This window comes from Rhodnius prolixus, unplaced genomic scaffold (genome assembly GCF_049639745.1).
Source record: "Rhodnius prolixus isolate KJV_2025 unplaced genomic scaffold, Rpr scaffold_6, whole genome shotgun sequence".
Taxonomy (NCBI): Eukaryota; Metazoa; Arthropoda; class Insecta; order Hemiptera; family Reduviidae; genus Rhodnius; species Rhodnius prolixus.
The window spans coordinates 10,582,662-10,605,862 of record NW_027411634.1 but is presented as its reverse complement, the minus strand read 5'-3'; the positions used below and the strand labels follow the sequence as shown (position 1 = coordinate 10,605,862).

At 36.5% G+C, this 23,201-nt stretch overlaps 2 protein-coding genes across 2 annotated transcripts in view; one reads left to right on the top strand and one right to left on the bottom strand.

The window, feature by feature from the left end:
- Positions 1 to 23,201, bottom strand: part of msi (RNA-binding protein musashi) — a 631,163-nt gene that overhangs the window by 514,305 nt on the left and 93,657 nt on the right. The gene's annotated exons all lie outside the window — the stretch shown is intronic.
- On the top strand, positions 5,245 to 5,718 carry LOC141460355 (uncharacterized). The gene has a single exon (XM_074140274.1). The coding sequence runs from the start codon at positions 5,245 to 5,247 to the stop codon at positions 5,716 to 5,718; it is 474 nt and encodes a 157-aa protein (XP_073996375.1).

Here is a 23,201-nt window from a genome sequence, read left to right as displayed (position 1 = left end):
CTATTCAAGTTCTGTAAGAAGCAGAAGAAGAAGAAAGTATACCCAACATATTGAGTCAGTGTGATGGACTGAACCATGAACTGCGGCTCAGGATTCAGCTCAACCGAGAAGGAAAAAGTCTACCCCGCTCTAACATCTGAGTTCATTGGCACCTGAAGTTGTTTTCAAGAATAATGCCTGCTACAGAACAGTGTTCAGTCCTTACAAAAGACCTATAAGAAACTCCTGAATAAAAATAATCCAAGAACAGGCTGCTGGCTTCTCCCTGTGAGAATTCAGTGCACTAACTACTGAGCCAATCATTCCTTTTAAATTAAACACCTGGTAATGTTCTCGGCCCTTGGCCACCTTGGTTAAAAGGGCTGCTTTAAATGTTCTTGTTTCACTAACTTGGAAGTATTATTTCTACCTTCACTTCCAGTGATTCTAATTTCTGTTGTAAATAAATGCAGAAGTTTTCAAGACAGCCGAAGGTTCTTTCAGATAAGAAAAAACGTTTATGAGATTGAACAAATGATGGAACAAGAATCAGCTGTTTTAAGTACAAAATTCCATTTATTAATAGTTATTACTACTAATAATTTGTAAATTAATTACAAAATTGGTCTTGTAATGTTCTAGTGTATAGACTAGAGGATAAAAGTAGCGCAGAGGGAATCGGTTACCTTTAGCAAGCGAATCATTCACCCTCATCTACCAACTATTTAAAGAGTGCATTCAGCTAGCTGGGAGAGCAGAATAATGGAATACTGAGAGGAGAATGGCTAAATATAATGAATGTCCCTTGACGATAGATGATGGAAAGACATGTTGCAAGAAGCCGTCAATGGTGCCCTAGACTACTGGAGGATGATGATGGAGAAGGCGAATGAAAGGTGTAGAGTGTGTCATGCTGGATGGAAAAAACTGGGATACGCGGTGAAAAGGTGGCCCTGTCAATATATCGGTGTTCAGGAAAGAATGACTGAGTGTATGGGAATGGTTGGTTGTTGGTGGTAGAAGAAGAAGAAGAAGAAGACAGAAGAGGGGAAATATGCGCACAAGGGGTTAAGGATGGTAACTCTCCCGAGGGAGTGGAAGGTGAAGCTTCTTGACTTGATGTTATATGGCTGCTGCTGGCGGGTGGGGGGGTGGCGATGGTGTTAGCACGGAGGCGGAAGGCCATACCCTGTCTTTACTTCCTTCACATCCAGTCTCTGCCCCCGAGAATGTGTCTGGCATTCTCCACTCGTCTCTTCTGAACGGATCTCACAAACTGACTTTTCCTTTCAACCATCCAATTTTCCAATACTACCCTTCTAGCCCTAGCGGGGGACTCTTTTCGCTGTTTTTATCTTCACTGCACTAAAGGGAATTATTATTTTCTTGTCTACTTCGGCCAGCCAGTCAGAATGAAAGGAAAGAGAACTTTCAAGAGTTTTGTGATAAAAATATCGTTCATACAACTTACTCTTATAAAAATTATTATTATTTCTAATTTACTAATTTTCAAAAGTTCAATAAACTCAATAGCAATTGGAATATATGGTAAGGATTCACATTATTTTTACCAAAAAAGATCAGCAATACTTAAGCAGTAAGAGCTAGTTTAAGAGATATATGCCACCTTTCAAAATAAGCCAAGAAAATCGAGTTAGGAGAAACCCCGTTCTAAAGAAGTGGATCTTTCTCTCTAGCTAAATCTACCGTCAACAATCCCTTGTACTAAGATTTGTGAATCTCATTTAATCATCATGAACAACATCAAGAATTAGGTTTAAAAAAAATCTGTTCCGTTTCCAAATTAGCAACAAAAAAAAAAAGTTCTTAATAAGTATTTGTTTGATTAAATAGTTGTCTCAGGGAAGGGATTAGCTATGAGGTTAGCATACTGGACTCCCACGCGGAGGTCCCGGGTTCGAATCCAGCAGCTGACCCTTAGATTTTCTCTTCCTAGGAGCTTCTTACAGCTCACTGTCCGGTGATGGACAGTGTTGTCTGTAACAAGAGAACATTGTCCGGAGGCCGGCAGTGCACTGGAAAAAGCTCCGGGCGCTAATGACCTCAGCTGTTGATGCGCCAAAAAAAAATAAAAAAAATAGTTGTCAATAAAATAAAAAGGCCAATAATTGAATGTTTCACTTGCCAAATCGATTAACTCCACAAAACAAAATGTTGAGAAACTAGTATACGAGTATACTGTTTTTTAAAATTCCTGTTAAACAATAGATTCAAATAAACGATGTTGACTGCAGATGTATCTTTTATCTATCGATATATTAAAAGTATAAGATGGAATATATCGATATTATGCTTTAGTTGAAATTAGAATGCAACTGATTAATCTCTTTCTTCGTGATTGGACAAGGACAATAACCAGTTTACCGTTATTGTCTCGTATTACATCGTTGCATTAAAAAGCAAAGTATATACTATGTATATAAGAAGTCGTTAATTTCGTAGTATAAAGTGATTTAACTAAATTTTTATTACAATTTACATCAGAGTATGGAGTTAATCTGATTGGCTTCTGAAATAAATTATAAATTATTCAATGGCTAAAAAATGTTTCTCACTTAGTAGTGTTAATACTTATTATTAGCGAAATTTGTTTTGACTATTATACAGTTAGGAGCCAATAAAGTGTTCAGACATTAAAATTTAATAAAATTCAGAAATTGAAGTTATTCTATATTTGGCATTCAGTTAATGAAATAATTTGTCACAGACGAAACTAATTATATTTAAAAAATAATTAGTTCCTATTATTTTGTTTTCATTTTAATTTAAGGCGCGTTAAGCTCTGAGGTCTTTGGCGTCAGTAGCTTATTTTCAAGTGCCTTGTGTACCCTTGTTGCAGACAACACCGTCCATCCCTGGACAGTGAGCTGTAAGAAGCCTCTAGGAATAGAAAAAAAAAAAAAATATTTTGGGGCTAGCAGCAGGATTCGAACCCCGAGCTCTCCACGTTGACCACTGTGCTGATCTCTAGAAGATCAGTTGTGCATAAAAATAATAATACTTATTCAAAATTTTGTTGGCCAGCAATGTGAGTGAAATGATCACCGTTCAATCTGTGTATAGAACTATGCGCCATGTTGTGCAATATGGCTGGCCAAATTATCATTGGTCATCAACATTAAACAGAATTTGGAATATCCTGGATTATCTGTACAGATCGAATAGATATCTGTTAACCCAGGCCATAATAGTGTGGTCACCTGCAGCTAACACCATTAAACTCATTTCGACTTTAATGACGTGCACTGACCGCACAACATCATTATCATGTCGTCAGCATTATTTTTGTAATGAGCTGCCAAGTAATATTCGAGTTAATAACAATCGTTATATCGATATATTAATCGATTTAATATACATAATAAACGATACTATAATCATATATAGTCAAAAAGGATATCTATTTTTAAAAAAATGTCCTTTAAAAATAGTTTATTTCTATTATTCACTTTTATAGCTGAACAATCGTTTGAATATCATTTTCATCGATTATGAAATTATCGATTTCAGAAATTTTTTTCAGATTTTGGGATTTCAGGCTCACATTTGTTCCTAATAATATTACTACAGGTGGTAAGCTAGTACAATAAGCAGTGATGGCACTTCAGAGGAAACCCTAACTCCTTTTCTGTCTTAAAAGTACCCTACTAATATAATTTTCCTTAAAACACAGAATTACATGAATACAATTAATACACCAAATTAAGAAAAAACTCTTTGCAACTGACTTTAAAAAAACACTAAGAAACTGAAAAATTTCTTCAGTACAGTTGTACTTTTAGTCTAAAGTAGGACTATCACTTTTTTTCTGTGATGAATAATGTTAGTGTGTTTCTAGTTCACGACACAACAGTGTAATTTTAATAAATAAAGGAGGCCGTAGCAGTAGCCGAGCGGGTTAAAGCGTGGGGTTTACAAACCTATTGTTAACTTGCTGGTAATAGGTTCGATACCCGGTCTAGGCCTTGGTTTTTTTTATTTAATGGTTAATAAAAGGAATTTATAGTTAAGTACGGTTTGCTAGTCGCTTCCTTCCACGCCACTTGGTCAGAAGTTGGGTCAGTAAGGCCTGCCTTGAAAAAAAAAATAGGCATTGCTCTTTATATTTACTTACTTCGTGTATTCTCAGTGCTACAATTCAAGAAAGTGATAGAGGCCTGTTTATAACAATTACTCTTTCTGAATCAATAGACCCCCAAAACTTATATATCCGGTTTAAAACTAAAATAAAAGGATCTTTTGATCATTTATTTTATAAAATAAAGTACAGTAATTTTTGAAAATTACAGAACTAAAGTGTGTTAATGAACACTATATTAGACAAGTTAGATGCGTTACCATGCTGAACACGTTCGTAACGTTTAGTAATGCTTCACTCAGTTCAAGAACGAAGTGGGACGTTAGACATAGACACACCCACACACCCATACATTCACCATAAAGCCTCGGGAGAAACGTTTAACAGAAATATTCGCGCAATGTTGTCCATTAAAGTTAAAACTGTTTAGTTCAACCAGTTTTTCCTCCAACTAAACTGTTACTCTTACAACCCCAACCGTGCCTTTTACTTAGGTTTTCCGCCCCCAGTAAGGCTAGCCAGAGGTTAACTCCATAATCTCGTATCAGCTTTCTCTTGGCAGATCGTAAAAGTTAATTTTTTTGTTCTTCTTATTTTTTTTTTTTTTTATGAGAGTTAATTCTGTTGGAAGCTATTTTTCCTTGCAGACTCATTTAGTGAGGAAAATTGTTTTTCTGCTTCTAGTAATAGGGCCGAAAAACCTCACAATGGTTTACTATTTAATAGCTTAACCATTAATTTTCCAAAACTAACTTGGGAAAACAATAAATATTAACTGTAAACTTTTGACCAATCACTAATGGGTATTTTAAAAAACGTATTTTAAATGGGTATTTAACAGTATTATAAACAGATCAATTAATAACTAAAATAATAATTGTTAAACATAGTAGAGAAAACATATTAAAGTTCATTCCACAATTTTTTTTTTTTTTATGATTTAAGGCGCGTCAACATCTAAGGTTATTGGCGCCCGGAGCTTTTTCCAGTGCACCGACGGTCTCCGGACAGTGTTCTCTCGTTACAGACAACACTGTCCAAGAAGCTCCTAGGAAGAGAAAATCTAAGGGTCAGCAGCTGGATTCGAACCCGGGACCTCCAGTATGCTAGCCTCATAGCTAATCCCTTCCCTATTTATATTATTATTATTGTTATTATTCGTTTAGATGTGTGCTGGAGTGACACCTATAGATCTGCTCGCTCAAGCCAGAAGGTTGATTTATTTGCAGAAGGATGCCTTGGGGAAATGCGTAGCTAAGGCGCAAGCAAGAGAGTATGTTAAACGGGCTTGGCGCGAACGATGGTTGGCTGATACTCGGGGTCGATGGACAGCTAGTCTCATCGGAGATCCTGCAGCTTGGGCGGATAGGAGACACGGCGAGATAGACTACTACCTAACCCAGTTTTTGACCGGCCATGGATACTTTTCCTCGTATCTTGGCAAAATGGGTAATGTGGCCACGCAAAATTGTATATTCGGGGATTCTGCCTATGATTATGCGCATCATTCGTTCCTCGAATGTGAAAGATGGGCGGAGGAAAGAGCGAAACTACAAGCAAGAACTGGTCCGCTTTCACCGCATAATATAGTTGCAACTAAGCTGGTTAGCCCAGACCTGTGGGAGGAAGTTTCGTACTAAAACTAGGAAGTTAGGTCTGTACTAAAAAGTAAGAAGAAGGAGCTAGACCGTCGCTAAGACCTAGCAGGCCCAGACAATGAGATAAATTAAGATAGTTGAAATTCAATACGAGGCACCACCCTGAAGTAATGCTTATGGCGGTTCCGGGGAGGACGTTATGCCTGAAGAGGAGGTTTTTTTTTTAGCGGGTAGAACCCCACACACCCAGACTTAATCTGGAAGGTGCCTGTGGCATTTTTCCCCCTCGGAGGGGGAAAAAATAGATGTGTGCATCCCGTGGAAGTTTGGACAGGAGACAATAGTTTCTACGGAGGCAGTTAAGTACCTGGGAGTGACGATCGACGCCAAGCTAACCTTTGGTAAGCATTTTCAGAGGGCCGCAGAAAAAGCGTCTACAAGCTTGGGAAGGTTAAGCAGGCTGATGAGCAACGTCGGGAGACCTAGGGCCCGCAGATGCGTGTTGCACACTCAGTATTCTTGTATGGGGTAGAAGTTTGGGCGGACGCCCTTAACAAAGAAACAAATAGAGAACGATTGGCGCGGGGGCAGAGGCTTGGTGCTCTCCGGATAGCCTCTGCATACCGGACTGTTACGGAGCCAGCTGTGATGGTAATTGCGGGGGTCATTCCTATTAAATTTCTCGCCTCTGAACGAAAGAGAATCTTTGGGAGAAGGAGGGAAGTGGATAAGACAGCAGTCACTCGAGAGGAGCGGCTGCGTACTATGTCGGAATGGCAGGCCAGAGGAAGGTGGACTGCGGAGTTAGTCTCGGACGTGAACAGTTGGACCGGGAGGTCTTTCGGTGAGGTAGATTACTATCTCACCCAGCTCCTCACTGGTCACGGCTACTTCCGAGATTATCTGCGGAAAATGGGCAAGAGGTCGGGAGGGAACTGCCCCCATTGTGTAGGGATGAGGGACGATGCCCATCACACCTTTTTTGAGTGTGAAAGGTGGGGTCGTCTCAGAAGGGATTTGGAGGGGAGCGTCGGCCGGTGGACTCCTGACCGATTCCAAAGTATAGTGCTCACAAGCAGAGCGAATTGGAGAGCGGTCACAACTTTTGCCAGAGAGGTGTTAATAAGTAAAAAAATGGAGTTGGATGAGGAGGAAGCGAATATCTAATTAGGGTCAGGTTGGGGGGCCTAGCCTGATGTAATGCTGTATAAGTGAATCCAGGCTAGGTCCAGGGATGAAGGGGGTGTTTTAGCCTGTAGGCCATTTTATAGCCATTCATTTTCTCTAATAATTTAATCTTTTATTCATTCCCTGATTCTTCTACTAAGAAAAGTTATTGTGATCGTGAAATATCTATTTAAAAGTAATATTATTCCCAAAAAATAATTTTAGGATTCTTCCTGCTTTCTCAAATTTTTTATTTTCTGGTATTTTTGTTTTTCATCCGCCATTTGCTCAATTACTCAAGAGAAAATTCCGAGCATTTTTCTCATGTAATTTACATGATACAAGTAGGGAACAGACCATCCCTTTCTCGGTTCTACACTCACTTGCCTTCCTGAACCCTTGTTGTGTAATTCCCCGTCTTCTTCGGGCGTCGTCTCGTCCTTTCCAATTTACAAGCCACACCCGAAATACACTCTCTCTCAGAAAAGTAAAACCTAACCTTTATTTATATTTATTTCGTTGTTTATTTTTATTTTATGCAAAAATACAGTATACTTTACTAGAAACTAATTTGATTTAATAATAAATAACTAAAAGAAAAATGCTAGGTGTTTCGTGATAGAAGCAGTTTTAAATAAACGAATATAAAATAACTTATAGAAAAAGGTGTATAACACACATAATACACGGTCTAATTCGCAAATAGCCCATTATCTTGCACTATGAATCTCAAAATAATTTTTCTAGAAGTAAAATTATTTTCAAAAAAAACTCGATCATAAAATTTTCTTTTAAGAAAGTGAAAGTAAAGCTGAGTATAGAATTTTCCGCTCCGCTACTTTGTTGGCAACTTCTGAGCAACTATAATGAGATAAGAGATGACAGAAATTTCCCATTAATACTGACTAGAACGGGGAAAAACCTTAGTTTTCCCTTTATCCGCTGGACACGTCAGCGTTGGGGGACTTTTATAGAGTCTTCTACCCTAGTTTAAAGTTAGAAGTCAGATGTTCATGAATTATAAATGGTAAAAATCTCTTCAGACATTTACCTTAGCCACGGATAATCTTCTAACTCTTGGACTTGGTAGTCTAATTCAAACGTTGTATCCTGTTTTGTTACTCTTAAGATAGTTCTTCTTTCTGCACATTTTCAGAATTCTTTACCAATCCATTTTTGTTTTCATCATCAAAAATTGAAATTTCAGATGGTTGAATTGGAGCCTGAAGCAATTATTTCTCTGCTTCTTTGGCTGTACATTCCACTAGTTTCAGATTAATTTTTTGGACAAACTGAGGGCAGAAATTAAATCGTAAACTCAGTGAAAGATGTTAGAGTTCTTAGTTAAGGCAATATTAGATAATATTGCGGGATGCTGCCTCATAAATTCAATCATGTTTCATTAAAATATTAATAACTAATTATTAATAAATTGTTTTATATAAATATTCGTGAGGCAATTGATGTTCTTAAAAGAATAATTGCGTTTCATGCTAATAAATTGCATTAATAAGTGTTTTCGTGATTAACCATCTAAATAGCAGCCTAACCAGTATAGTTTTGGTTTGTGGGAAGAAAAGGGCTTTACGGGAACATGATTTGTACTGTGGGATAGGAAACGGGTTAGTCATTTGGCCAGCGTATTACTCATTGGCCTAGCCCATCAATATACTCCTAAAGTTCCCTGTCTGACAGGTTACCAACTGCCAAGAGTGGGGTTATTTACCCAATGTCTGTCTGTCAATGTGTCTGCACTGATCACTTTACACAACCCTCTTCCAATCGCATAAATTAGATCAAAATCTCCGGCGGTGGAATTAATCTTAGCTAACCCTTGGTGAGGTCAGTGGGTTTTTGGCTATTCGGCCGGATATCTACTCTCTTAGAAGTCCCATCCGCAACGTGTATCATTCAGAGGCATTCATTAAAAATGTTCGCAACAACTACTAAGGTGAAAGTGAAGGATTCGCCTTTCCTTTATATATTTATGCATTTTGTATTTATTTATTGATGTAAGGCGCGTCAACAACTAAGGTTATTGGCGTCCCAAGTTTTTAGTGTTTTCCCGTTACAGACAACACTGTCCATCTCACCAAACAGTAAGAAGCTCCTAGGAAGAGAAAAATCTAAGGGCCGCCCAGCTGGATTCGAACTCAGGATCTACGCGTGGGAATCCAGTACGCTAACCGCACAGCTAATTCCTTCCCTGCTTTCCCTTTATCCTTTAAAATTTAAAGAATTTTTTTTAGAATTCAAAATGAAAAGTCCATGTGAACTTTCACACATTGAGTTTCCCATTAACTAAATTTTCTTGAAACGTACTTCTGCGTAGACAGTTATCTTCAAAATTTGGAATTTTGGTTACTTATTTAATCCTTGTTAATATTTAATTAGTACCAAGTCCATACATTTCATTGAAATGGAATTTTGAGAAAGAGAGCCAACCGTTATACTTTTTGTTTTTCCAATCATCAATGCTACATTCCATTAATTAAGTGGAACCTGGTAGAATGTACAATTTCACTGATGTAGCATAATCATGGTGCCCTTTATATTCCTTATTTAATTTTTAGAAAAAGCAGGATACCCGTGGAGATGGCTAACATCCATCAAGAAGATTAAAAAAAAACACATAAAGGACTTATCACAACGCTTTCACAGTGTAAATGCACAGTATTGATCATGCACAGTTAGCATCCTGGAATAGAAGGCAGTTCCTGAATTGTTCGGTCAGTTCGCAAGTCTCTTACAGGCTTTGCGAAACGCGTCCTTTTTACCATATTTTAGGGTTTTTTAAGTACTTAAGCGCCTGTTCACTATTCTGTAATCAGAATACGAGGTGTGGCTATTAAATAACGAGACTATTGCTGTAAAACATTTTATTTTAAATTTATACATATTTAGTTATTATCACCTTCAATATACACCCCTCCTCTATCCCTACAACGCTCCATGCGAATTTACCATTGTTCGAAACAGTGCTGGAAGTCTTTTTCTGTCAGCTCCTGCATGACGCGTGCCACTTTTTCTTTCACAGCATCAACGGACTGAAATCGTGTTCCTTTTAATGCAGTTTTAACTTTGAATGAGTTTTAACTTTGTCACATGTGGCCAGGTCAGGCGAATATGGTCTAAAACTGGGGTGTTGTACTTGGCTAGAAATGTCTTGACAGACAATGCAGTGTGAGCTGGCGCGTTGTCTTGATGGAGAACCCCGTGACTTGTTCTTCCACAAATCGGGTCACAGAGTTGAGCAAGCACCTCATGGTAGTAATGTTGATTAATTATAATCGATATTTTCATCCGTTTTGGACGTGGAAGGGCGACCCGGGCATTTATCATCTCCGAGGTCTTCTCTGTCATCTTGGAAACGCTTGAACCACTCAAAAACTTGCGCAAGTGATAATTATTCTTCGCCATAAACTTCTTTTAATAACAGATAAGTTTCAGTAACGGTTTTACCCAGTTTCATGTGAAATTTCACGACAATTCGTTGCTCTACTACATGTGTAGTATCATGTTTTCGGCAAAACGAAACTAACAACTCTAGTACACAAATGACGGTTTCGGTCAGACAGATTTTGTCTACAAACATGTGTCACGCTGCAATCGAAAGAAAAGGCTTTACGCTGCACAGCTGTCGGTCGTTAGGATTTGGCGCATGCATAGTTCTTCTTTAGCAGCATCAGTCTCGTTATTTAATAGCCACACCTCGTAATACTTGATCCTTCATGGCTAGTACGATATATCGCCTACCTTATTCTTCGTCCTATAACCGAGGCAATAATTGGAGAACCATCTCAATGCCTCTTGCCAGTGGTTTCCAGATAGAAGCGTTTCTGTGGCCTGAATCGTGCAGTACCATCAACATTAAAGGAGACCACTAAAAAGCGAACCGCTGGGTACCTCTTCCTTTTAAAGAACACAAAACGAAAAGGGCATTGTCCAAAATCCAATTTTGATGTCGTATGTTCTGAATTTAACCATTTCGGTTGAAGCTGGTGATTTTCTGTGAACAGAAAATAGGTATATAAAAGGAAAACAATCAATTCATCGTCGAGATCATGAATTTAAATCAGGAGAAAAAGAGTGTGTGGTGAGATTATTACTAGGCCATCAGTCTGTCTGTCCAATGTTTCCAGCTCTGCCCAAAATATTGATCAGGTACATTCCATGGGGGGCTTATGTCTTTCGTCGGTAACTGCCACTTCACTTAATAGGAACGAATGGACTAAACTGGATTAGACTTGGAAAGTCCAAATGTGCACGCACATTAACCCCGAGTAGTAAGCGGATATGTGGGCTTGTTTGTCCCCGAGAAGAGGATGCTGAATTATCTCTCTCTGTCTCTCTTCGATTCCACTCTCATCCTCAGCCAGCCAGCTTCACCATCTAGGGAGGTTCTTCAAACTTCCTGCAATAAAACTAGCTCTGATATTTCGTGTGGCTGCTGCCCGCGGCACTAACGCTTCCCGCCCCCAAACAGCTGGTCCACTACTACATTGTGTGCTCCATTCAACCAGATCGGCTAGAAGGCGGGAGTGCCTGTCGTTGGTCCAATTTCTCTTCCCAATAGATCTTCCACCTCACTCGCCGCCCCAAGTCAGTTGAAACCCTAGCGGTTTCATCCCTTCCGCACATCTACTGACACAGACTACAGTCACCCTATACCCACCCTCCTTTGGCCTAGTTTGGACTTACTGCTTGTTCTGCTCAAATGTATTATATATATATATATATATACCACGCGGTGTTAAGGGAGATATTTCCGGCATGTATGGGAAGCTGGTCTACCATTACATAGAGACTCTTTTACGTACCCGCCATTTACCTCTTATCTTTAATTATCTTGTGTTACACGTCAACACACAATTTACCTTCACTTCCAGAACGCCCTCCTCATCATCGCGTAATGTCTATCTACGCAACGTGCAGTTTTATGTTCTTATTCTACCTCATCCAAAGTTAACAAATTAATCAGAAACCAAATATTTTTTTATTTTTTATATTTCCACAGATTCCTGCCATTTTATATATTGCTCACTGCTTGATTCTTGCCTAATTTTCGGGAGAAGAGTTCCAGTACGCCTCGTAAGAGGCAGGATAATGGCCATCATCCATCATTCATTCCTTCAATCATCATTCCTCTCAATTATTAAGAGCAATTTAATTTTACAAAATGATGTTTTCAAAGATTTCCATTTATTCCAATTTCTTATTTCCTTACAAACATTTCAGTCAAAACTCCTTCGACAGATAGTTGACGCTCCTTTCTACGGTGACTAACCCTCACTCTTCACAACGACCTCAACATTCCCTTCATAGACCAACTCGCCAAGACTAAATACTAAAAATTCCATACTACTCTCTTGACTAGCTCCAATCCTCTTGTACTGTCTCTCGTTTCCTATGACATTTCTAACAATCCTACTCGCCAGTGGCCCCCCCGCTACTTCGTTGCAGTCAGAAGACCTAAACGTCATTATTCTCCTCTCTCCTCCTCACATTCTTCTCTCTCATACAGAGAGTGCTACCGCTGGGTAGCTTCTCTCCTCCTGCTCTCCTCCCGCACCAGTTCATCATATCTCATATTTACTTATTGTATACATGTATGCAGACTGTAAATTACTAAGTAAAGTAATTGCCTATTTTTTCAAGCAGGCTTTACGTCCAACTAACAATTAGGTGTCGTGGACGGAGTCGACTTGCAAACATACTTAACTACAAAGTTCTCATATTAAACATAAAATAAAATCCAAGGCCCTAAGACGGGGAATCGAACCCAATACCACAATACATATTAGCTTTACAGGCCGCGCCTCTAAGCGTTCGGCTACCGTGGCGCCCGATTGTATATTACTAAATAAATAATAATTAAAAAAAAATATTCAATTTAATAAACTAATTTTTATTTATTCAGTTTTTTGCTTTTTGCTTTTAGGAACTGCTCATCATATAACAGTAATGAAAGGTAATAATTATTTACTATTTGTTTTTTTGTAATCGTTTAAAAATATCATTTTATTAAACTGTGCGGTGAAATATTTAAATTAACATTTTTAATAGAAATCTTTTCTGAAAATTTAATTACATTAATTTCTATGAGATACAAAAAGTCATGTGTTTGCATCACATTTTTTTGTAGTAAATTTGTTTCATTATTATAATGATATACGGTCATTAAAATAATTAAAACTGTAATTATTACCCGGAATTTTAATTAATAAAAAATAAATATGCTATATACACTTCAACAGAATGAATTTCGCAGAAGTCATCCAGCCTGTCAGTGAAAAAATAAAAAATAAAAGTCAAAATCAATATGTTCTATCTAGTAATCTTAGTAATCGTATAAAGTTCAGTTTAAACACGTATCCGGTTGTGTCTGCACAATATTGTTACTATAATGGGATCCCATTTCCAATATTGTCTCCCAGATCCTGCATTTATTGGCCGGACCACCTCCCTTTGTCTTTCAGCTTCTCTCAACTCCGCTTCTCTGACTCTGATCTCTTTGAAATCATTCTATTTGTATCGTGTAACATATAATTCTAATCTTCTTTGTTTTATATATATATATATATATACAGAATTTGGTACTAAAATTGTTAATGTATAAAATGGTAGTTAGCCAAAGATAAGTGCCCTTAGCTGTGTTAAATACAAATGCAATAAAACATGTAAAACCAGTTTATACAATAGCAAACAATGCTTTACTATAAATTTCTCATTAATTATACATTGAAATAAAATTCAAGGCCTCTAGACCGAGAATCGAACCCAGAACCACACCACAATACAATTTAGTTTTGTGCAGGTCTCGTCTCTAACCGCTCGGCTATCGTGACGCCTTACTGTAACCATTATTAATGTTTCTAATTTAGTACTATTCAAACTTTCTGAAACTTTAGAAAATTTATGAGTAATTACCTCGAGAATATTTGTAAATGATAGTCGAGAACATATCAGGTTATTTTCAAAAATAAATACTTAGGAGCAAATAAAAAATAAGTAAGTTAAAGAAAGGCTTTTTTCTGGCTTGAATTTAATGCAAAATATTCTTAGAAAATCCATAAGTTAGTATATATACAACGTAAGAAGTTATTAGGTGTATTTAATGTATGGAAATAAGAGACGATTTTATGTGCATTATGGTTCCAACAGGAAATAACTAGGTAATAACGAGCGGAAGTGGTATTTCTGGAGCTCGTAACTGGGACTCCATCGAGCATTTATGAAAAATAATGTACACCATATAAGATCCTCTCTGATATATCTCATTATACAGACTTCATGTACCCAGCGCACATTCCAGTTACGTGCACAACCTTTATCTTGACATTATTTATAATGTAATCTTTATCTTTATTTATAAAGCATTGGTGAAAGGGTAAACTTGCGTCTATAAAATTTAAAACACTTTAAGAATAAATAAGCTCTATATACTGTTTTGTCTTGAACCAATTTTGCTACAAAATTATTATTTATCTTTTGCATATTATTTAGACACTTTCAACTAGTATTTTGCTTTAGGTTTTGTGCTTGATATCGTTTCCTTTTTAGACACTAGGTCAGGCGAATATGGCCTAAAACTGGGATGTTGTACTTGGCTAGAAACGTCATGACAATGACAATGCAGTGTGAGCTGGCGCTTTGTCTTGATGGAGAACCCCGTGACTTGTTCTTCCACAAATCGGGTCACAGAGTTGAGCAAGCATCTTACGGTAGTAATGTTGATTAATTATAATCGATATTTTCGTCCGTTTTGGACGTGGAAGGGCGACCCGGGTGGTCATCATCTTCGACGTCTTCTCGGCCATCTTGGAAACGCTTGAACCACTCAAAAACTTGCGCACGTGATAAACATTCATCGCCATAAACTTATTTTAATAAAAGGTAGCGGTTTTACCCAGTTTTATGTGAAATTTCACGACAATTCGTTGCTCTAGTACACGTGCAGTATCATGATTTCGGCAAAACGAAACTAACACCTCTTCCACAAACGACGGTTCCGGTCTGAATTTCTCTACAAACACGTGAGACGCTGCAATCGAAAGAGAAGGCTTTACGTTGCACAGCTGTCGGTCGTTGGGATTTGGCGCATGCATAGTTCTTCTGTAGCAGCATCAGTCTCGTTATTTAATAGCCACACCTCGTATATAAGTAATAGTGACTTAAATGGAGGTTATTTCGTCATTTTCTTAATTTTGTTTTGTTCTATTGTTATTTTTTAAACAATAAGCAGAAGCCATTGTTTGGGGCTGTTTTCTACGAATGGACCTAAAAGAAAAGAAAAATGTTTCTCTAATGGTTTTCTAATATACTTGGACATAACTGGAGGAACCTAAATGAATTTCTTTCTTTTAATTGAGATGGCCATTAAAAGTCATTTCCTTGGCTGGATAAAGGAAGTCCTGATTAGAATAGAGTTTCCGCCTTCCACAGTTAATTGTCTCGCACTGTTATCGTCTCCGATCTCTTCATTAGATAAGTAGGGCTGGAAATAAAATATGACTCTAACCTGGTTGATGGATGTAATTAGTTTAATGAGGGCCCATTATTGCTTCTAATATTGAATGACAATAAAGATGGTAGATTCAGAAGGCGGTGAAATCATATTAGAACTTTGATTGATGGAAGATAAGAGAGGCACCTGGTTTTTTGCCATGGTTACCTTATTTTATGGAATCCTATATATATATATATATATATTTTCCAACATTACATGAATTCACAGGAAATTAAAGAAGACGAAGAAATGGGTAAGTTAATAACCTTCTGCTGGAGGAAATGTTAAGAAATATGGAGCCATGGAATGGAACAATTCTGAGCCTGGCAGGAAACCGGGCGAGAGGTTTTGTACCATAATTTACATCGTGGTACTAAAGTTGGCACGTTTTACCATTGAATTATTATAGTTCCGTTTAATTTCTGGCTTCAATAAGCTAAATGTTGATATTATCATTCGAAGTTAAAGATGATCAAAAACACAAATAATTGTGAGAAGTTCCTCGAAGGCTGCCATTGATGTTTTATCTGGGACTTACATGAATACTATCTAACACAAATGATTGGTTCGTTTTTTTCAGAAGTGTAATGATGGACGGCGAACTTCAAGATCTATTGTGGCTCCTTACTTGTGCTAAGAAAAAGCCTTTAAGAGGAACCCAATCTAGCAAAGATATCCAAGAAATCTGTGAGGGGGTTATACGTAGAGTTCTTCCTTTTTCCAGCCAGCTCTTTGTAACTTTTCAAGTGCCTAAATCTTCTTTGAACGAAAGCAGCACAGTTACTTAAGGGTTTATATTGGAGTTTCCATCATTTGCTTACAGAAGTTTCAGGTGCCGACACATTTCAGGCGCAACTTCTTCAGGTAGTTTCTGGATTCGTCCAATGCCCCGTGCGGAAACTTGTTAGCTGGCCTTTCCGCTATGTTCTATTCCGGATTTTTTTTTGCCCAGAAAAATCTAGGACTGCTTTAGACTTGTGAAGTTGGTCTATTGAGAGGTTGATTTAGACAACTTTTTCCTTTCAAATGCTTCAAAAAAAAAAAGAAGCCCCTCAAGAGAGGATTTGGCTTCCCTTTTCTTTCTAGAGTTTTTGGCCATCATCTACTCCAACCTTCCTTCTACATCAAAATGCTCCTGCACTCAGTTTATATTTTCTTTGCCTAGGTCCAGGGGTCGGCAACCTATTTTAAGTAGAGAGCCATTTCTCCTAATAAATCTTACCAAGAGCCGCTAGGATGATAGTGTGAACAACTCTGTAGATCATTTTGTATTCACAAAGTATTATTTTATGATATTCAATAACATTTAAATGTTTTATACATTTATTTTCACATATTGCAAAGTAAATAAACAAATAAATAATAACTAAACCTGTGTTTGAATGAAAATGGCGGCAGTCCTATATATTACGTACTGTATTTTAATATAATTCTATTCAATTTCAAACCTATCGCATTTAAAATTCTTTTTGAAAAAATATCTTTACTTTATAAATGAAATTTTCATTTGTTTCAATAAAATTGAAATATACAATATATTTTTGACAGGCTGAAGAGCCACAAAATTTAATTTAATAAAAGAGCCGCATACGGCTCGCGAGCCGCGGGTTGCCGACTCCTGGCCTAGGTCATTGATTTCCCTGTGATATTTCCAAAACCAATTGCATGAACTTCCAGCTGAGAGGTACCAAATACTTCCCCATATGTTTCGAGTATCTGTTCTTTGGCTCTAACATTCCAGTTCTCTGTGGTATCTACGATCCGTCCTTATACCAAAAGATCGCATGTTACTTTATATCACTAAGAGTGGATTTATTGCTCCATTTCCTGGGGATTGTTGTGATCGTAAAAAGTCTGATGCCCACCTAAGTCTAAACTAGATTCAATTAACCTTTCAACTGGTTTTCATAAACATTATGATCAGTTTTTTTTGGGCATCTACAAAATCCTTAAATGAATAGTAATGAAAAAAAGTTAGGCAATATGCCAAATTTTCCTTTAAAGCAAACTAATATCGTATCTTTCTTTGAACAGAACAATTTTTGAATGGAATCTTTGTGTCTTATACTCAGTATTTAAACATTGTCTGTTATAAAACATTGACTCCTTTAGCCAGGAAAGTACTGGTATACGTTTTCAGAACTAAAATAGAAGGTGAAGTTGATGTACTGAGAAATGTCGCTTACCAAGATTGATAACTGTGTATCTCGCCGAAACCACATCTACAGATGTGACTAACAACTCTGTCCACCACCTCAGTGACTGCCATAGTGTCTTGTCAAAGTTAGGAAATGTTTTAAAGCTAAATGAAGATAGCACATAAGGACATTGCAGGTAAATGAATAATGGCAGATTGGACCTAGAGGTGCTGCTATCTAGAGAAGAAAGCTACAGTTTAAAGAATTAATTAGATATTTCTGTAAAAAAAAATGGTTCAAAGAATACTTTTACAAACTGAACTTATGGTTGGTTACCTGTATCTACCGTTTGTGGTCAATCCAAGCCATTCCTGGGTTACCATCAGAACACTCTTTGGGCCTTAAATGTGAAACAGAACAGTAAATATCAGGCAGACCGAGAAATCTTGGAAACACAAAGCGTCATCTTGAGGAACATTTTGTTTCCAAATCAAATAGAAAGACTTGAATAACTATACAACTTTGTGAACAATAAATTACGAACTTACAAAGAAAAGAAAGAATGCTTCTCGTTAAAAGGAAATCTAAAATTTTGTTGACTAGTCGCAGTATTATATATTTTTTTGATCAATACCATAGCGGACACAATACATGTGGAAGAGTACGATTAGAGGTCGCGGGGAAACACAAATCAGAATATTTTTTCTTTCTGATTTGTTGGAGCGCTTGTGATGCAGGAAATACTAAACTATGATTGCGGATGGAGCAGCTATAATAGAGAGGATGTAAGAACAATAGGGTTAGGAAAAATAGTACGGGATGATGATGCAGAAACCATTCTTGTAATCCTCATTTAGGGAATAATCCTTAGAAATAATAGAGAATTAGAAGATGTTCTTGTTGGTTGTGGTAGAATGGTGCGAAGAAGAAGTTAGTAGAAGAAGCACGATTAGAGAAAGATACGACCAAGTGATGCCTGCAAAATGTTCTAAAGAGGATCAACTTTGCCAGGAACAAAGCCCTGCTGCTAGCATTTTCCCCCCCCCCAAACCCCTCACGATTCAGGAATACCGTTTTATGAACACATAATTCTCTGCGCCTTTTGTAAGGAAGGCTAAAACTTAACTTTTAAGAATTATATTTTACAGAAAAGTCACTAAGTTAGTTTGTATTTTATGATTATGTTTGAAAAAGAATATTTTTTTTGGGGGGGTAAAAATCTTTTATCATTTTATTTGATAATCTTTTCTGTTAATAATGATCTTAATTGTAGGTAGATAGGCTAGTTCAGTACTGATTTGCGGGTCTGTATTGCGTGTGAACAAGATAAAGAATATGAGGGTTATTCTTGCAATGAAGCATGCTAGATCGTCAAGCCCAAGTAGAGAAGCGGGAACAGGTACACAAAATATTTTTCTAACCGCTGCTACGGTAGACAGAAATCATTCTCAGACAACAGCTCGGTCTGCCCTTGGTTTACTCAGTTTTTAGTAGCCCTTCAGGAAAACAAAAACCCTTCATTCGAAAGGGCTCCGAGCTTTGTTGCAGTAATATCGCAGTATCGAGTACGAGCTATTGATGTAATTTCCATCTGCCATTGGCCTGGTAATTCCATCCAAAACTGCTGCGACTTATATTGTATTCTATGTTCTTTGATGGTTGCACTTTTGAAGATTGCAATGTCACAATCTCCCGTTGGGCTCATCGCCAGGCAAAGCGAACTTATTGCCTCCACTTTCAACATTTCAAGGATGCCAAACGAGAAAACGAACAGATACGCTTGTCTTGTGCAGACGAAAAGATAGCAATTCTTGTGTTAATTATATCTTCACTTAAGTAGATCTTAACTGCACAGAGAAATGTTACGATTAGTTCCAAGCGAAAGTCTGTGGCCTAGTCTGATTAGACTGATCGAGATCGGGACTTCCATTGCTTCCTCTGTCTTGAAACATAAGACTAAAAGGGAACCGCCAGGATATCTCATGGCTTCGTCGGTCCAATGATGGTCCAAGCGTCTAGGCCCGCAATAAGAACTTAGAAAGATTTTTTGGGGCTGCGTTTAAGTTATTCTATCGGAAGGAAGATCTATCCAAAACCCAAATAATTCTGAATTATTGTGTATAATAATCGTCTTACATTATAAAAGTCACACGTAGATGAGAAGGTGGTAATATGGGACAGTCTTTTTTTACCTTGCATATTTTGAACACAACAGAATTTAAAATCTACTCTGAAGTAAAATAATAGACATATATTATTTGTCTTTGTAAATTTGGGGTCCTGAGTGGATCACAGCAAGGAGTCTGGAGTTACACTGAAAACGTCTGTAGTGGTGCCATATTGGGTTTTCAGAAAGTGTGGTCGTCATATGGGACACACATAATAATTATAGTTAATGTTCTCGTTTCTCCATGAATTGTAAAAATAAGCCTTAAATATGCCACAAAACTATAATAATAATACATAAAATAACCATAATACCACCATACACCGCGTACAATGTAACCTCATTTTTTTTTCTAATATACATTCATATTTGAAATCCATAATACTGGCAATTAAAACTCTCTACTTTCTACATTTTTAATATCTAAGGGAAATTATTCTAAATTTCCTCGATATTAACCAAAAGCAGAGGAAAATCAACCTTAAGAAAACTTTTTAGCATTGACAAAATCAACAAGGTCCACTCTTGGACAAAGCTGCTACTCTATTTGACGCGCTGCCTTCTGCAGCAGACAAAGCCTACCCCAAAGAGTAGTAAGGCACCAAAAACTAACAGCAATAACAGGCGTTTTTTATTCATCCACCCGAGATGCATCACATTGCACCGGTGGCGAGTTTGATAACTGGCGTTTTTTATTGTAAGGTTGAACGTCATCTCTTACAATAAGTTTATCATATTTGAGAGTAGCAAATTTACCCTCTTGCCTGGCTCGAGTGAGTTGTGGTTGCAAATTCTTTCGAATTGCTATCACATCTTTTGAGAAATCTTGTGCGATGAAGATTTGACTACCCTTTAATTTGCTCGCATTCTGTATTACCATCAGTTTCGAAAGAAAACTAATGAATCCGACGAGAATAGGGCGACTTCTGTTCTCTATGTTTTTACCTATACGCCTAACAAAATCCATATCTTTCACATCAGTATTTACAGACTAGACAGTAATACTGGTTTCACAAAAACAGGGGTGTCCCAAATTCCAACCCTGTCCCATATTACCAACTTCTCCTCTATACAAATGGACAAACTCTTTTCCATTCTTTTTCTACGGATGCTAAGGCTAAGATGGTAGCCTAGAGCTCAAATTTTGTACAAATGGAGGGCAAACATTTATTTTCCCCAAATTTAAATAGATATTGTATTAAATATTATTACATGAAACACAGCTACTAAAAAATACTTTTTAAAGCTAAAATACCATCTTGTTTTAGGTACTACAGCCCATTTAGGGCCTTTACCTCCACATTAACGGCTTTCCAAACATAAAATACATCTTGTAATCATAAATTTATGTTTATTTCAAAATTCCATTTAAAATTTTAACCCAAAAGTTACATTTTTTTTTTTTTAAATTTAATGTTTACGCTGCAAAAACTCTGTACTTGATGAATTATTAAAGTTTAAATCTCGTCTCCTGTAAGCACATAAACATAACTAAGTATCCAATTAAAAATGCATATTTAAATATTTTTAATTAAAAACCCTTTTTTAAAGAGAGAAAAATAAAAAAATGCCGGCACACGTTAAGTCTATTTATACAAAAACGTAAGAGCTTATATTTCTTTCACACCTCGCGCCTTTTATTTAGAAATGCCCTAAAGGGTTGCCAACTTTTTAAACAGTAATTACTTAGTGGCATAAAATTTAATAATTCAATACTAAAAATTTAGCAGCATCTCTCACTGATTAAAAGTATCTGAGAGTAAAAAAAGATGAGTTATTGTTTACAGCGGCAAAGAAAGTAAATTTCTTACTTGTCCCATTATTAAAAGAGAAAAAAAGGTGATCATTTATGTATTTTGAGTAAGAAATGTTTTGATTTATTTGATTTATTAAATCATAATATGAATGCAGTAATTCAAATCTGATGTTTTTGGAGAAAATTCTGGACCTTACATACATAAGGCTAACTCCTCTCCCATTCAATGTACAGCGTCAAAACCCCCAAAATGCCCATCTACATGAAATTCCGAATCGAATGACACCTCATTCATGAAAATCGGTCCATGCGTTTAGGCGCTACATAGTTTACAAAAAAAAAGGTAAGATTTTCTGAAAATGCTTGTTTTTCGCAATTTTCAGCAATTTTTTTTCTCAAAATCTATTAGATCTGGGTTGTTGCAAAAAAAAATTACAGATATAAAGGAGGATTTGCCCTTTATTTTAAAGAAAATTTGAGAATTTTATCTTTATTAGTAAAAGAGAAAAAAATTGGTCAAAGTTGGGTGTTCTCCAACGAACCGCTTTTTCTGTGCACTTTTTGACAATCAACCCTTGTCCTACCGAGCAGTTCTAATGTGGAGATTAGGTATACGTACATCTCTTCAAATAAATCAGTTTCACTTGTTAGCTCATTAAAAGAACCTGGCTTTTCAACTAAATTGAAGCGTGCAGCTGCGAACTCTTTATGAAGGCGAAGGAATTGTTGTCTCTTTGATTGCTCCATGATGCTTAGCAAGTTGTTTCGAAAATTCAATAGTTCTTTCAAGATCTTAAAAAAGAAACATTGGTCTTGAGCCACAATTTGAAACTCTTTTAAACGATTGAATAACTAAATTTAGAAAATTCAACGCTATCCAACGTTTTCCTTTATTACCGTGAAAGGAGTGCAGTAGATTATTTTTGAAATTAAAAATTAGTGAACAAATATAAATAAATAAAATATTTTCAATTTGAAAATATATAAATAAGGATATATATTCATACATGAATAGCAAAATGAGAAAGCAAAAATATACTGCATTGATGAAAACTTTAATATAAAAGTTTTCTATATTAGATGGAATATTATTGGACAGTTGTTTGACAGATATACATGTTCCAAACCACAGGTGTCTTTGTGCATTTGATGTATGTAATATTTGTTGTTTGTCTACCATAGTGTTTGATATGCAGAAATATATATAATATATATGTATATTGTACATGTCGTGTATGTCTATGCGATGAATATGTCTAACTCTAAAAAGTTCTGTATGTTATTAAAAGATTTTTTTAAAAAATTATCATTCAGTTTGCATTTGTTTTTCTTTCTTTTGCACTAAATGAATAGATCTGGAGATAACATTTTTTAATCACGAGCTTTTTGTAGTTATTGTTATTTAAAATGGGAGACGTTACTATCGGAAATTGTTACAATTTTTTTCGATCAAGTCACATTATTGTTGGGGAAAATTGCTTGTCGCTCTCTCTCTAGTATTTTCCAAAAACCATGCCTTTATGAAGATCTTATTTTGCGAATTCGGTATAATCTTTGAACCTTTATTTTTTCCTTTTTCCTGATTGCCATGCCTCAAAACAATGTTACTTCAAAGCACAGTCGAAGGTCCAAATGATAATGTTCTTAATGCATTATAAAACAGTTAGTAGATATCCACTTCCGTTTCTTTTGTGTCGTAATTCCGGTAAATGTAAATTTTTTTATCATCTCAAGTTCACACTTAAAAAAATCTGTCAACAATACTCCATGCATTCAACTGTTATTGAA

Coding starts and splice junctions, on each gene's coding strand:
- LOC141460355 (XM_074140274.1), top strand. CDS start 5,245: ATGTGTGCTGGAGTGACACCTATAGATCTGCTCGCTCAAGCCAGAAGG.